The sequence below is a fragment of the Nicotiana tabacum genome, chromosome 11 (genome assembly GCF_000715075.1).
Source record: "Nicotiana tabacum cultivar K326 chromosome 11, ASM71507v2, whole genome shotgun sequence".
NCBI lineage: Eukaryota > Viridiplantae > Streptophyta > Magnoliopsida > Solanales > Solanaceae > Nicotiana > Nicotiana tabacum.
In genome coordinates, this window is record NC_134090.1 from 169994859 (window position 1) to 170010908 (window position 16050).

Here is a 16050-nt window from a genome sequence, read left to right on the forward strand (position 1 = left end):
TTTTTCTTGTGAATACATTTCAAATTAAGCATGTGCTTGTGGATCTAGGTAGCTCAGCCAACATTATCAGGTCGAGGGTGGTGGAGCAGCTTGGACTGCTCGACCAGACTGTGCCCACCTCTCGAGTCCTCAACGAATTCAATATGGCGAGCGAAACAACGAAAAGGGAAATCACCCTCCCGGTCAATGTAGCCCGCACAACCCAAAATGTCAAATTCCATGTCATCTAAGGAGACATGAGGTACAACGCCTTGCTCGGAAGGCCACGGATACACTGCATGAGAGCAGCACCATTAACCTTTCATCAAATGATGAAGTTTCCGATGAAGAAGGAAATAAAACCGTGTATGAGGAGCAACATGGAGTGAGAGAGATGTTCACGGTGCACGATGTGGCGCCGACATCAATGCCTCTAACATTGAAGGAGCCAATGGATAAGCAAACAGTGAAGTAGCAATCACGAGACACATTCTCGGCTACACTCGAATAAAACAAACAAAGGATCATGCCGCGTCCCCGAAGCGAACGTTTGAAGCATATCGAGGCTCAAAGCGCCATCACCGCTAAGGTATAACCATCCTCCTTTTTTATTTACACCTTACACCACCACTTTGTACAGGTATCCAACTAGAACAGTCGAAGCGCTGTCCAGCTCGAAGACCTTAAGGTTTCAAAGTATACGTTGCACTCTTTTCCTTCGATTGGGTTTTATCCCAAGAAGGGTTTTACTGACAAGGTTTTCAACGAGGCAACATCTATATGCTACCGAAGGAGAACTTCACATGTGTTCAAGGCTTATCTTCAATCAACCTCGAAGACTGGGGGCATCCCCCTAGAAGATCACCTTTTCGAAGAAGTCAAGATGAGCCAAAAATGGTCTCAATAGGAAAATGATGTATCGGGCCAATCGGTCGAATGAACCGTGTCCGCATAGAATAATTGAGCCCTTGACGGCGAAAACATGTATACTTGTACCAAGTAATTGAAGAATATTTTCCCCTCCATCAAAATGCTTTGCACTTCAAAGAAGTATGCTATTTTTACAAGAAACGGCTCCAGATCCATAAATTTCCCGAACACTCGGGGACTGATACCAAAAACTCAAGGCCGCGTGACCTCCGGGTCAGAAACTTCGAACTCGTAAGCCCTCAATGAGGCAATACCAAGTTTACAAGGAACGACTCCAGAGCCAAGAAACTTTAGATGACTCGGGGACTGTCGCCGATTGTCACCCCCATCGACTTGTCAAAAACCCAAGGCTATAAGACCCCATGCGGTCAACCTCAAGCTCATAAAGACCTTCATAAGGCAATACCAAATCTGTAAGAGCTCAAGTGAGGTGTGAATTATACTTGTACCAAGTAACCAAATCTATAAGACCTCAAACAAGGCATGAATTATACTTGTACCAAGTAACCAAATCTGTAAGACGTCAAGTAAGGCATGTTAAAATTTATAAGACCTTGCAAAAAGGCATAGTCCCGATCTTAAAGTTAAGGCTATACATTAGAACTTGTAAGACCTCTAAAAAGGCATAACCTCGATGTAACTTCACTCGGGGACTGAAAGGCTACGACTAAACGTAATGACTCCGGTCACAAGGCTACGACCAAACTCACGCGACTCGGGGATGCCCGAACGTCGCCATAAATCACAGGCCTTCAAATTACTTTGAAAATACTTCAAAAAGAACCGGTTAATCAGGCTACCCTCGGCATAAGCAAAAGAGCTTCGATCATATCAGCTCCAAACAATAGGCTTTGAAACAATTCAGCCATCGAGTGAAACCTCCCGAGGTATTCATTTATTGCTACATAACGACTCATAATAGAGGTTCTTATCAAGCCGTCGAAAAGTCGAGCGAATACAAAAACTTCAAAAAGTCTTTAACGAGGGAAACTAAAGCCTATATTAAGAGGTCGTACCTACCAAACATGTAAGAGCCACTGCCGCCAGGCTATATTGAGAGGTTGTACCGACCCAACATGTAAGAGCCACTATCGCCAGCTTAAAGTTAAAGGTCGTACCGACCCAACGCATAAGATCCACTGCCGCCAGCTTAAAATTAAAGGTCGTACTGACCCAACGCGTAAGATCCTAAGCGTCAGCCTACATTAGAGGTCGTACCGACCTAATGCGTAAGAGCCACTATCGCCAACTTAAAATTCAAAAACTTAAGGGCCAACGAGCTCGCGTCGAAATTCGATTCATAGACTGAGCCCGAAACAGTTAACTAAAAACGCCTAAGGGCAAATGCGTAAGAGCCTACGAGCCAGCCCAACAAGCCTCAGGGCCGATTTACAAACCTAAGGGTTTTACCTTAAAGTCCAGTTCACCTGGCCAATCATCGACGAACATATAAATTCAAAAAAGACGTGCGCAAGCAGAGGGAAATGCATGAAAGATAAAACCTAAAGGTTTCCTTTTATACGTATACGTGAAAAAAGATAAAAGAACACTGTACAAAGAATCAAAAAGAAAAAAGCCTAGTCTATTTTCCCCTAGGGGACTACGGCCCCATCGACCTCTTCTCCATTATCTTTGGCGTCGGATACGAGGAATTTGGCATTGTATTCATCTACCTTGGCATGCGCTATCTCTTCCGAGAGATCGAAACCCCTACTGTGAATCTCTTCGAGGGTTTCCCTCGAGATTTGCACTGGGCATATTCATTACTTTTGTTCTCTCGATCGGAAGCACCTCTCAACTCAACCCGATCTTCGACAGAGTCTTTCAAATAAATGGCCACTTTCTTGTCGGCCTTAGCCCGAATCTCTTCAGCTTTAGCTCGGGCATCCACGACCTCGGCCTTCATCTCCAAAAGATTAGACTCTAGCTTTGCAATCCTGCTCGTCTAAACCGAGCTATTTTCACGGGCATTCCAGATCTGTACCTCGAGGGCAGAAACCTTGGCGAAAATGTTCTTTTTGGACGCAATATGGACATCCATCTGAGCCCTTAGCTCGTCACACTCATCCTTGGCCTGGCCAACCTCGCCCCAAAGGCGTTCCAGATCCTCTGTCTTACTCTGCAACTGAAATATCAAAATATTAATCTTTGAGGATATAAGAAGAAACATGCATTCCCTCGGAGCAAAGGTTACCTGTTTCTCAAGGTGGCTTTCGTAGTACACGCTTCGATTCGCCTCGTACCGAAGGTGCCTCAATTCTTTTTCCCTTTTATCACAAAGAAGCCTAAGGGATTTCTCCCCATCCAAGGCCTTCCTCAACCTGGCTTCATAACGGAGTAGCTCGGACTTGAGCTCGTCAAAGGCCTATAAAAAAGAAGCTCAATGAGAAAATGAAAATGTGAAATCAAAAGACCAACAAAGTCAACCAAAGCTCACTATAGAACAAAGCCATTGAGCCTCCTCAAAGGTTGGGCGTGCATCTACTGGTCTGGTCTCACCGGCCCCAGTTGAACTCATCTCAGTGGGGACATGGTCGCTCGAGACCCCGCTTAATTTAGGCGGCCTCTGGTCTCGAACATCCTTCGAAGTACCTTTGACGGGAAATGATGACAGCTGAACACCTGTATCACTCGAAGTACCTTCGACGGGAAATGAAGACAGCGGCAAGTGAGGAACCATTTTCCAAGACTGGAAGCCTCAGATTCCACAGGCTTAGCTGATACATCTTCTTTGAGCCTCTAGCAGGGCTTGCCTCGCTATGAGCACCCTCGTCCTTTGAGGACTCCTTCCGTTTGTTATCAGTCCTCGACCCCAAAGCCGAGGATTCTTCCTCCTCCCCAGGGAGGCACGATCTCATCTTAGAAAATTCTCCAATTCATGCGGTGACGGAGTTAGTACACATAAAAGAAAGTACCTTTCAAAGAAAATAAGCCACACAACACGTACCGTGATGTTTTGCCTCCTATCTACCCTTGGACAGATCTCGCCACTTACACTCATCGTAAATCAAGCAATCTGCTAGTTTCCGAGATTATCTCCAGGTCAGGAACCTCGTATGGCATCCACGAGATTGCTGCAAAAAATAAAAGAAAAAGAAAGCATCTTTACAGAATCCGCCTCCACCATGGGCAAAAATAATGAGAACACGAGTGTACAACTTACGTGTAAAATTCCATTTCTCATGAAATGGAAGGAACTATGCGGGAATAATATCAACAATCCGCACTCAGACGAAACGACTCATCCACCCTCAATCCCCATATTCTTCATTGCTGGCAACAAAGGGCCGAGTGGATCTACATCTCAGAGTAATCAGGCCTCGATAGTTCAAGGGTCGGTACAATCTAATAAAATGGCTGAGGGTGAACTCGAGCCCGATTTTATCTGCAAAATATCTTATCATCAGCACTATCCTCCAAAATGACGGGTGAACCTGTGCCAGGGTAACCTAATATCTTCTACAAAATTCGAGCACGACCCTATCGAGAGGGCCTAATGTAAAGGGGTACGTGTATACATTCAAAAAACCCTCGACATAAGCCATGATACTCTTTTCCGGGGAAGGTACCTGCAGTACCACCTTTTCTCCCCATCTGTAGTCTTTTCTAACTACCTCGAGGTATTCCTCCCCTATTAAGGAGATAAACCTCGATGCATGCTCCTGATGGCCCTGAACATTAGGAGGTCTCTCTAAAGTAAAGTCCCTCCTCGAGACAAAGCACCTCGAAGTTAGCTCACCGGCGGTGTGCCATCGATCGAGCGCGAAACAGAGGTGGAACTCGCCTCTCCTTGGTGAACAGATTTGGACGTGGAAGCCATGGCTATGGTAAAATAAGAAAGGGAAGATGAAAACTTGGGAGAAAGCTTTGAGTTGAAATGGTAAGAGAATTAGCACAAAGAAGAAGAGCTCTATAAAAGGGATAGTTACTAAAAGTAGTAGAGTCCTCAGATAAGAAATAAACAAATGCATATATAGAGCAAGCAACAACTGTTCGCCTATCCTGAAGGCCAATTAATTCTGACCATGTCAGTGCCATTTTTGGGGAAGTGTACCGGTGGGACCATCCCGGTCGCTTCACAACCATATCACATAAATGATACTGTCACATAACGCTCGGGAGCCGTAGAGACCCCGAGGATTTCTGTTATTACAAGCATCGATTTTAAAAAGCTATCGAATTAATCTCGAGATGGGTGCCCGATCTTAAAGGTCCCGATTACTTCCAGCATGGGCTCCGAAGAGTCTACATCAAACTCCAAAGGCTAACCTCGTGTAAACGATGAAATAAAAAATTCGAAGACTTAAAACAGAAAAATCTTTTTACATTACCAAAAATATATTTACAAAGGATGTCTTTACAAGACCTTTTACCCCGAGAAGTTCATACACAAAAAAAGAAAGACGACATGGGCCTATTATTCGCCATCACTACTCTCTGGATCATCTCCGGAACCCTCGTCCAAAGTGGCTGAGAATGCCGATTATTCCTCCAAGACTCGAGCTTCCTCAATCTCAGCTGAGAGATCGGCGCCTTTGGTGCTTGCTTCCTCGAGAGCCTGCCTCCTTGCTTACGAACGAGCGTAAGCAACGGCCCAAGCCAGCTTCTGCTTTGCCTTCTCCAATATCTCTCGGTCTCGTTCATTCGCAGTAGCGACATTTTTCATGTATGAAGACACATTCTCTTCTGCCTCAGACTTGGCCACAGATAGTGCATCAGCCTCCTTCTGAGCATTTCGAAGAAGAACCTGGGTCGATGCCATCTCCGTCCAAAAAGGTTCTCTCTCCGAGGTCATGGCCTCATTTTGCCCCCTCAGCTCGAGGATCTCTGCATCCTTGGCTATAACCTCTCCCTTAAGTTGCCCCACAAGGGCATCCTTTTTCCCGACCTGCTAAGGCAAAACTAGCTGGTAAACATCAACTTATAAGAATAAAAAATGAGTTCATGGATGCCGTGTTACCTACTCAGCAAGGCCAGCCCTTTCTTGGCACACACCCTCCAAACTAGCCTGAAGCCTGCTCAACTCCTCCCCCTTTTGAGCAGAGGAGATCTTCGACTCATTTAACTCAGAGGTAAGCTTCTCGATCTCCTTCCCACAGCATGAAAGCTCGTCTCGAAGCCTAGAGAATGTATGATCATATATTTTCTTAGCCTACAACAACACAGAAAAGTTAGAAAGTCAAGAACAAAGATTTAAAGCGCAAACGATATGTCAAGAGTATCACATGCTGCTGAAGCCTCTCCGCCTCCTCGAGAGCAACCAGAGCATTGAGATCGATGTCCTCATCTACACCGGCAAAGAGGTCTCAGAGCACATCTTCCCCTTCATGAGAGGCCCCCTTATCTGAGTCCTGTGCATCCCTGATTTCCCCCGGTGAGTACAAAGGGCCCAAAGGCATTAATTTCTCTAAGGGTCTCATCTTGCCCCCGAGAAGCATCGGGTTCAGGCCCTTCGGAGTTACCAACAGCGGGTTTATCGGCACGGACTGTACCACGTCCAGCTTGAAGATCGGGGACTGAGCCCGCACCCTCCTCAAGGGTATCTTCAACATAGGTTTGGTCCATATTAGCCACACCCGATTCGGCGGCTTTCCGCCCAACAACTTACGGAGCATATCCACCTCGTCTCGTCCTTTGTACCAAAGGGCCTTCATCATCATAAGAACCTTCATCTTTGGCACGGGGACTTGCCACAGCAACCGAAGTCGATACCTTGGCGTCAGCCCGATGCCTTTGAACCTTAGGTCTCTCTGATTTGGGAGATGCAGCCGATGCCTTTTTCTTCCTCTTCTTGCCCTAACAGGGCTTCGAGGTCCCTTCCTCACCATCGAGAGACGGTCTAATCAACACTCCATCCCCGAGGACTACAAGCGTGGTACATCAGACTTACCGCCACGAAAGATATTCATAAGGAAACATGGTAAAAGTAGTAGTAAAGAGCATACTATAGTTCTTGGCCCGCCACCACGTTTTAGCCAAGTCGCACCAAGAACTCTCGATATAGGGGAAAGTGGAGTCCAACTGCCTGATCCATCCCGCTAGGTTCTGAACCGCGCCGGGGTACTAAGTGGTGGCTGCATAATCAAAAGAAGATCACTTTCAGAAAGAGAAAAAATGGCAATAAAACATGCTCGAGGTAGGGGCACTTATGGTTCATATTCAATTCCTCTGGGAATGGCATCCTATTAGCCGGGATGATGTCCGAAGTCCTCACCCAGACAAATCGGCTCATCCACCCCCGATCCTTGTCCTCATTGATGCTCGAAAACAACAGTCACCGATCGAGGGTGAAGCTTGATCAAACCCCGGAAGAGACGAGGGCTGTATAATCTGACCAAGTGACTGAGGGTGAAGGTCATACCCTCGACTTGGTTGGAAAAGTATCGGAGCATATAAACGATCCTACAGAAAGAAGGATAGATCTAACCGAGTGTCACTCGGTACACATGGCAGAAGTCGAGTATCACCGGATCTATTGACGGGGAAGAAGGATCTGAATAATCTACGGGACCTAGGGTAAATGGGTATGTATACATGCTGAGGAAGCCAGCTTTGTGGTTTACTATGCTTTCCCCGGAATTGGGGATCTCTACCAATACTGCCTCCTCCCATCGGCAGTCTTCCTTCACTCTGTTCGTATTGGTTACCACGCTGATGTACCGAGACACTGCTCACATCAGCCTGGTGTAGAAGAGGGATTTTCGATAGAGAAATCGAATATAGTATCGAATTGGGTAGGAGTATATTGCTTGACAGTTGGGGTACTTTTGGTTTACCCCTGGATGGGCGAGACGAAGAAGTAGTGCCCTCTTTCTGAGGTACCGTTCTAGAGGTCCTAGCCGTGGCTATAAAAAAGGTTTCTGAGAAAGAAAGCAAGGAGGCAAGTGCAGAAGGGAGAAGAATGTAGAAGATGATGAGCTTAGCTCTAGAAAATTGAAGATGCTGTAAAAGTGTGAATAACAAAACGGTTGAGGTATTTATAGAAGCCATATGGGCCGCGTTCAGAAAGCGGAAAGGCTGAACCAATAGCGGTTCGTGGGCTTCTCAATAGTCGTGTTGACAACGACTCTTGCGCAGCCTTTGAGTCATGACACTTAATGCTCTGATGGACTGATGTCATGATGGTAGTATCGAAGAGGCAAGAATTCAAGACCGTTTCTTATCATTTTCATTCTAAGAATTGTAGGGACTATCTGTATACGGTAAAAATCAGAGGGTCCGATTTTATGGCCATTATAATGCTTTATGAACACGTCTCTAAAGGCTCGAGGCAAGGGCCGAGGTCAAATCCCGAAGGATTCTCAACGTTCGACCTCGGGGCAATGCAAATCGGTAGTTATGATGGAAAAACAAGAAGTTTCCAAGGCACGTGATTAAGGCTGATCTAGCTTATTAGGCTAGCATGAGCCCGTACCATGGCATTAAATGGATGTACCAGCCATATATCTTTATAATAAATGCATTTGTACTATGTTGGGATTCCCTCTCATATATAAAGGGGGCCTTTGTCATTTTGTAGACACACAATATCATATATACAACATTCAATACAAGGACATTCTCTCTGCTCTCTAACTTAAACACATTCTCCCTTGATTCTATTATTCACATTTATTGCTTACATTTGTTGTGTTCCATTTATTGTTCTTCATTTATTGCTCATTATTGATCATAAAGAGCTCAGATCAAAGCTCTTAGGATTGTTAAACCTTCATCGGTCGGTCCCAGCCTAACGCTTAGCTCTACCTCGAGGCCCCGATTCTCAGCCTCTCGTTTTGCTTAACATACTACCTTCAAGCTCTTATCTTATTTTCTAGTCTCACACTTAGCATCTACTGGCTAACAACTAGCATAAAAATAACACGTATTTTTAGAACCACAAAATCAAATTTAATTGTAATTATCATTTTCAAGGTAAATATATTTATTGATTACTAACTAATCACATGGCTTCTTTCATCTTTTCTTTAGCTGAGCATGTATCGAAAATGGCTTCTCTGTCCATCCAGGGTAGGGGTAAGGATGCGTACATCCTACTTTCACCAGACTCACTTATGGGACTTATGGGTATACACATGGGCGGAGGCAGATTGCGGGATGAGGTTGTGCCAAACCCAATAACTTTAGTTCAAACCATGTATTTATTTTAAAAAATTCATTGAATATGTACAAATTATTAATTTAGAATCTCAAACCTACCAACTTAAAAAAAAGAATTAAAGTATTAGAATCTCGAAGCGTCCGAGTATACAGTGTCGTTGTTGTTGTAACTAATCACGTGAAAATAAGTAAGAATTTTTTTTATTTTCTAAGAAAATATCCCAAAATATTCGCTCCTCTCTATATTTTAGTCTTCCCACAGCATTACATTTGCAGCCAAAGGCTATGAATATTTTACGGGGTAGGAATTTAGTCCCTCCAGTTTTGCTTCAAAAAAATGATAATACAAATCCTTAAACCTCTCCTTTTTATTCACAATACCAAATTCTTGAATTTCTCTGTAAATGTGGGGGTAATCAGGCCTAGCCAAGGTCAACATCATCAATGGAAACAGGGCAGACAACCCCAAAAGGGGAATTACCTGGTGGAATTGGAGATGGAAATTGTTATGCAGAAATACCTCTTCATTCTCCTGGATTATGGGGTTTACCTGATTCTCATGATTTCCTTATTTTCAATTTGCCTAGGCTTCTTTTACAATTAGCCATCATTTTTCTGCTTACTCAATCTCTACATTTGGTCCTTAAACGGATCCGTCTGCCCCGCCTTATCTCTGAGATTTTGGTATTTTCCCATTTCCTTGTTAATTATTCTACCATTTTATTGATAATAATGTTGAATGTTGTTTTTATAACAGTGGTGTCTGAACCAGCTTGCGTTTACCTCAAAACAAGAGTGAAAGAACTCACGTCGAGATTTTTTGTAATAATGTTGCATGTTCCTCTCTACTCTATTGGGTAGGGGTAAGGTTTGCGTACACACTACCCTCCCCAGACCCTCACCTGTGGGATTTTACTGGATGTTGTTGTTGTTGTTGTTCTCATTTCATATTAAAAAAGGAAAAAAAAACTAAAGATGGTGTTAAATGTTATTTTTAAAGCGATGATATTCGAACCAACTTGCACGCAAACACCTTACTATTCCACTGGTTATCTTGTAATCTCCCACCAGTTGAGGTAAAGTTAGAAGCTGAGCTAGGTGAAGGAAGGGCGTTCCATTGGATTTCCTTCGCTGAACAATTATATTGCATAAATAGGATAAACAATGATTTTTTGACTATATATAAGCTGTGGAATTCCCTTGACATAAACGAATATTCTAGTGTAATAGTAAAGGGGTCACAAGATTAAGTCCCGAATATGACATTCTAGATTTTTTTTAAAATCCTCTTGTATAAATTCCTGACTACGCCATTAGAATTAGTGGGTAACGTTGCTTACCAAAATTTAGATAGACGGAAAGTTTTTTGTGATAATGTTACATGTTCTTCTCATTCAATGTTTTCATTCATATATATAAAAGGAAAAAAATAATCTAAGCACTTGAATAGAAAGTTTGAGTACATAATTCATTTATGTTTGGTTTTAACTCCAGTTTTGATGGTATTGTTATTCACTTACAGGCAGGTATCATACTTGGTCCAACAATGCTTGGAAAAATCCCAGACTTTACAGAGACATTATTCCCACAACCAGGAGAAATTTTCATAGATTTAATGTCAAAAATTGGTTATATATTTTTTATCTTCTTAAGTGGGGTGAAGATGGACCCAAAAATGGTGCTGAGAAGTGGCTCAAGGGCATGGACAGTAGGATTGCTTGCTGTTATTCTACCAGTGGCGTCTTTCGCGAGCTTGTATTTTGGATATTTTTCACTAGATGAAAACATGCATAGATACCGAAAACCAGCCACTCAAAGTATTTTCTTGATACAGAGTTTGATTGCATTTCCTGTGGTTGCTTCTCTCCTTGTTGACCTGAAAATCATGAATTCTGAGCTTGGTCGTCTTGCTCTTGCATCAACTTTGATCAGTGACCTATTTAGTAATCTGGGATTGACTATCTTCTCTACTCTTAGAATTGGAGTGTCGGCGGAGATCCCTATGGTTATCTTTGTCCAGTCTTTTGTTCTACTTGTTGGCATAATCTTGCTTATTGTGTTTACTGTCCGACCGCTTTCACTTTGGATCATCAAAAGGACACCAGAAGGCAGGCCGGTAAATTCCGTTTACATTGTTTGTGCATCTGTCACAGTCATGTTAGCCGTGATTCTTACGGATAACGCAGGGCTTAATTACCAATATGGTCCTTTTATTCTCGGTCTTGTTATACCGGATGGTCCACCTCTCGGATCAACATTAGTCGAGAAGTTAGAGACCGTAGTATCTGGTATGCTTGCACCCCTTCTAGTAACGTATTGTGGTATGAAAGTAAATCTGGTCGATTTGTATGATCTCACGTTCCTGTATTGGGTATGGGTTATGGTGTTCTTTTGTCTTACGGTAAAGTACGCATCAGTTTTCCTTCCGGCATTGGCGTGCAAGGTGCCCCCAAAAGATGCTGCTGCTCTTGCCTTTATCATGAGCACACAAGGTGTTATCCAGATGTCTTTTTACTTTAACAACATTATTAATCAGGTATTTACTTATCCTTTCAATATCTTAATATTGCTGTTTCATAAATGTTGATGGGGAGCCTTGGCGTAACTGGTAAAGTTGCTGCCATGTGACCTTGCAGAAATGCACGGTACGGCTACATACAACCTCAATTGTTGCCCTTGCATAATTGAGGTTGTGTTGCTGAGCCTGCAGTACAGCCAAATTGATTTTGAACAGTAATATTATTACTAATTAGCTTGAATAGAATTTCATTATGTGAGCAGTTTTGTACAATTTTAGCTATCTTAATCCATGAAATACTGTTCTGTGTCAACCTAGGATAATGTTTCTTGAACAGACATTCCAGTTTAATATCTAGGTGCTATTTGCATAAAGTCAATCACAAGGGCGGAGCCACAACCCTGTGTACGGGTTGGCAGAACCCTGTAGTTTGAATGCAGTAGTTTGGAGCTTCTTAAGTTCATTCATGAGCAACGGCTTGCTTATGGCTGATTACCTTCGAATTTACGCAATGTCCCTTTTCTTTTGTGGGAGGTGTTAATTCTGTATTATTTTTGTCAGACATTGTGTATTTATTTATTGTCAACTGGTGAAATGTTGGAATATGATGGGAATGTGCTAATAACATTTGTCAACCAGAGTTTTAATTCTGTTTTCTCTTCCCCTTGTATTGAAGCACAGACATTTGATGGAGAAACCTTTTCCATGCTAACTGCATCGGTATTACTTATAGCTGCACTCTCGCATTTCTGTGTTGGGTCGCTGTATGATCATACACGGATATATGCCGGCTATCAGAAAAGAGACATCCAACATGCTTCAAGCAATTCTGAGTTGCGCTTGCTTTTATGTACTCATCGATTTGATGATGCCGTAGCTGTCCATAAGGTCTTAGACGCTTCTTTTCCATGTAAAGAAAGTCCTTTATCTGTTTATGCACTACACTTGGTTGAACTTGCTGGTCGGGCATCCCCGGTTCTAATTGATCACCAACTCGGCCAAAAGAATGTTTCTGGCATTTCTCGGTCACAAAAGATTGTGGAAGTTTTTCTATCATTTGAACAGCAGTACCTTGGCTCTGCTAGTACTCATTTCTTTACCTCAATGTCACTGCCAAGGTTCATGCATCAGGACATTTGCTCGCTTGCATTCGACAAGTTAGCGTCGATGATCATACTCCCGTTTCACAGGAAATGGAATCACCAGGGAAAGATTATCTTGGACAGCAGCAATATAAGGACAATCAACAATAATGTATTGGACATGGCTCCTTGTTCTGTAGGTATACTAATTGACCGTCAGAAAATCAAGCGTCTAACGAGTCAATCAAGTCAGTCAACAATGTATCATGTAGCTGTGGTTTTCATTGGAGGCAACGATGATCGTGAGGCGTTAGCTTATGCTAGACGGATGTCAAAATCGCCAGAAATTCACTTGACTGTCGTTAGATTCGTGTCATGGGACATCGACATACGTGAAAACCAGTGGGATGCTGTACTTGATGCTGAGTTATTAAAGGAGGTAAGACTGCTAGGTCAACACCAAGATAATATTGTGTATAGAGAGGAAAGAGTTAAAGATGGAGCTGAAACAGCATTGATCATACATGCTATGGAAGAAGCCTTTGATCTTATAATGGTCGGAAGGCGCCATCGCGACGATCTGCAACAATTATTAGGACTTAATGAATGGAATGATTTACCAGAATTTGGACCAGTTGGTGATATGCTTGCTGCTGCAGAGATAAATAGACCAGTTTCAGTATTGGTGGTGCAGCAACAAATTGTTAAGAACAAATGAGAAAGTGAACCCCTTATAGAGAAACAAATTGACCATAAAATATATGTAAATGGTTCCCCCTAGATCAAGCAAATTATGCCTTGATGTAGATTTCTTTGTGCAATTATAGTAATACCATGTCTATATGTAAATTAACATTTAAATTTTCATGGCATATAACAGCACACATCTCTCAATCAGCTGCTCTACTTTCATAATTCCTTCGTAGCTAATTTGTCGCTAAATTGTTATTATAATAAAGCAAAACAACAACAACAACAACAACAAATCTAATTTAATCCCATAAGTGAGGTATGAGGAGGGTAGTGTGTATGCAGAACTTACCCCTATCCTATAATGGTAAAAAGGTTGTTCCCAATAGACGTTATAATAAAGTAAAACATATATATACTATTAAAAAAAACTGGAATTAGCTACTATCTTTGTAGCTAATATGTCGCTAAATCGTTGTAGATAACAAAATTCTGTGATAATCTGTCACCAATCTGTTGCTAAATAGGATTAACGACGGATTTTTCTGTTTAGAACTTGTCCGTCACTAATTCCTGTATTTTTAGTAGTGTGAGAATTTCGAACTTGATATCTAAAGAATTATCTTTAATATATATAATATTGGTTTGCAAAAGAAATCCAACATTTGACTTTGTAATCTCAAATTCCTCTCCAATCAGCCAGATTAATATTAAAAGACTATAGTTTATTAGGAAAATTGACATTTGATTTGTAAATTGTTCTTGATTGCCAACCTACAGGAATGATATTATTAGCTTTAATTTGATGCTTATACTCTGAAGTTAACCTAAGTGAAAATGGAGGTTTTTGTGTGTTTGGATTAATATGAACACACCAAGTTGCACCAAACATTTGTTGCATTGGAATCCATTTATTTGAATTTGTTGTTTTTATTTCAACTAAAGAAAGTGCACCATCTCCATTTTCAGCTTCAATTGCAACTGCAAAGAAAAAACGATTTGATCCTTTGTCAACCTTAAACATAATATTTGTCTTGTATTTGCACGCCACCCTGAATAAAATTCCCAAGTAAAAGTTAATAAAAAGAATAATACATGGGTGTTAGTAATAAATACTGATGAAATATACAATCTTTTCGTTTTCGCGCAATTTAATTAATCGATTATTACTCTAGTTTTGATAGTTGTTTGTACTATTTTTTTTTATCATATTTGAATTTTGTTTTGAAGGATTGACAAATATTTACCTTGTTTTTATTTTTCCTAAAAGGTAAATCTTGCATATTTGACTAATTAACTTTTTTTATTTGGAGGAGAAAAGATTTGGTTTACTACAAATTGAAGATCATTTCTTCTTGTTTTACAATATCCAGAATGTAGCCCTTAAAAGTCTGGTTTAGAGGGAGAACATAAACTCTTTAAGAATGGATTTCCTGCTGTAAATGTTTTTGATGTTTTTGCACTTTCTTTTATATTAGTTCATATGTAGGTCAATTGGCCAATTACATTAAATTGTTTTGCCTCGTTTAATATATTTTCTTTTGTTATCTTATTTGTCATTGTCCAAGATTAGCTTCTGCATAACACACCTGGTAATTTCGATTCAGTGGCGAGCCAGAATTTTCGCTCGGGGAGGAAGAGTTGAAGCGTAAAAGAAAAAAAAAGCACCACGAATATATATATATATATATATATATATATATATATATATATATATATATATATATATATATATATATATATTAATTTATTTAGTATGTTATGATTATTTACCTTTTATAGGAAATATTGATTCTTCCAAGGTTACGCAATTTTTCACCTTGCCTAGGTTTTGCCATTTCAGCTATGCATTTTCTATTTTCTTTTTGCAATTTCTTTTTCTCTCATTTTTCAAATATATATATTTTTTCAAATAGTACTAGTGGATACAAATTTATTAGACGTTGTGGGTTTTGAATTAATTCGAGAGTGAGTTTTGAAATATTGTATATCTTACTCTATGCATACTTATTTTTTGTGTGCATGTCCGTGTATATATGTATATATGGTTCGACTTCAAAACACTTTTCTATCGAATCAAATTAAGTAAATTAAAGTTATGAGTAACGCTCGCACCTGATAGCATGCACCATATCCAAAGCCATATCGAAAAAGAACTTGATTTCCCGCGGTTATCATTGCATTGTATGGAGATTTTGCTACACCATCTTCTAGTCCGCAAGCTCCCCCTAAACACCAAAAACGAAACAAATATTGTGTAGTAAAGCACTGATGAAAAAAAAAACACTGAGGTAAATAGCTCCAAACGTATAATTTATAAAAAAAAAATTAACTTATATACATCATTAGTGTAAAGATTTTTTACAGTATAGTATTTTAACCTATTGCATCCGATTATTTACTTTTCTTTCTAGGTTATATTAATCACATGTTATTATAGGTAATTTTAACTTGATATTTGTAACTGAGTACTTTTACATTGTCCTTGCATATAAATTAAAATCAAATATATAAGGAAAAAATCAATCTTGCAATATTACCAGTACTGCCAGCTCCAGTAGCATTTCCATACCAAGTTGCTACAGCTGATGAAAAACCACTACCACCTAAACTACTATTGAATAATTGGCTAGAACAAACAACAACAAAATCCGAGTAAAAAACAATAAAAATGCAAACAAAAATAAATTGAGGAAAATTAGAAGCCATGACCACTAACTTAATTGAGTGGTTTGCTCTTTTAATTTACTA

General features: G+C 40.7%; 2 protein-coding genes across 2 annotated transcripts; one reads left to right on the forward strand and one right to left on the reverse strand.

Annotated features, from left to right (window-relative positions):
* Positions 1–9227: 9227 nt before the first annotated feature.
* On the forward strand, positions 9228–13464 carry LOC107806717 (cation/H(+) antiporter 3). Its single transcript, XM_016630939.2, has 3 exons — positions 9228–9693; positions 10532–11545; positions 12209–13464. The coding sequence occupies exons 1-3, from the start codon at positions 9454–9456 to the stop codon at positions 13325–13327; spliced, it is 2373 nt and encodes a 790-aa protein (XP_016486425.1). The 5' UTR covers positions 9228–9453; the 3' UTR covers positions 13328–13464.
* A 553-nt stretch (positions 13465–14017) lies between these two features.
* Positions 14018–15137, reverse strand: LOC107806718 (expansin-B5-like). The gene is made up of 2 exons (XM_075224551.1): positions 15073–15137; positions 14018–14351 (listed from the first exon to the last, which is right to left on the reverse strand). Exons 1-2 carry the CDS (start codon positions 15135–15137, stop codon positions 14018–14020), a joined length of 399 nt encoding a protein of 132 aa, XP_075080652.1.
* Between the last annotated feature and the right edge of the window lie 913 nt (positions 15138–16050).

What these genes read in the sequence shown, in the direction of transcription:
- LOC107806717 (XM_016630939.2), top strand. Translation starts at nt 9,454, where the DNA reads ATGGAAACAGGGCAGACAACCCCAAAAGGGGAATTACCTGGTGGAATT. An exon ending in GCCTTATCTCTGAGATTTTG is followed by an intron (nt 9,694 to 10,531) that starts GTATTTTCCCAT and finishes ATTCACTTACAG; the next exon opens with GCAGGTATCATACTTGGTCC. An exon ending in TTAACAACATTATTAATCAG is followed by an intron (nt 11,546 to 12,208) that starts GTATTTACTTAT and finishes ATTGAAGCACAG; the next exon opens with ACATTTGATGGAGAAACCTT.
- LOC107806718 (XM_075224551.1), bottom strand. Translation starts at nt 15,137, where the DNA reads ATGGCAAAACCTAGGCAAGGTGAAAAATTGCGTAACCTTGGAAGAATC. An exon ending in ATCAATATTTCCTATAAAAG is followed by an intron (nt 14,352 to 15,072) that starts GTAAATAATCAT and finishes AATTTTATTCAG; the next exon opens with GGTGGCGTGCAAATACAAGA.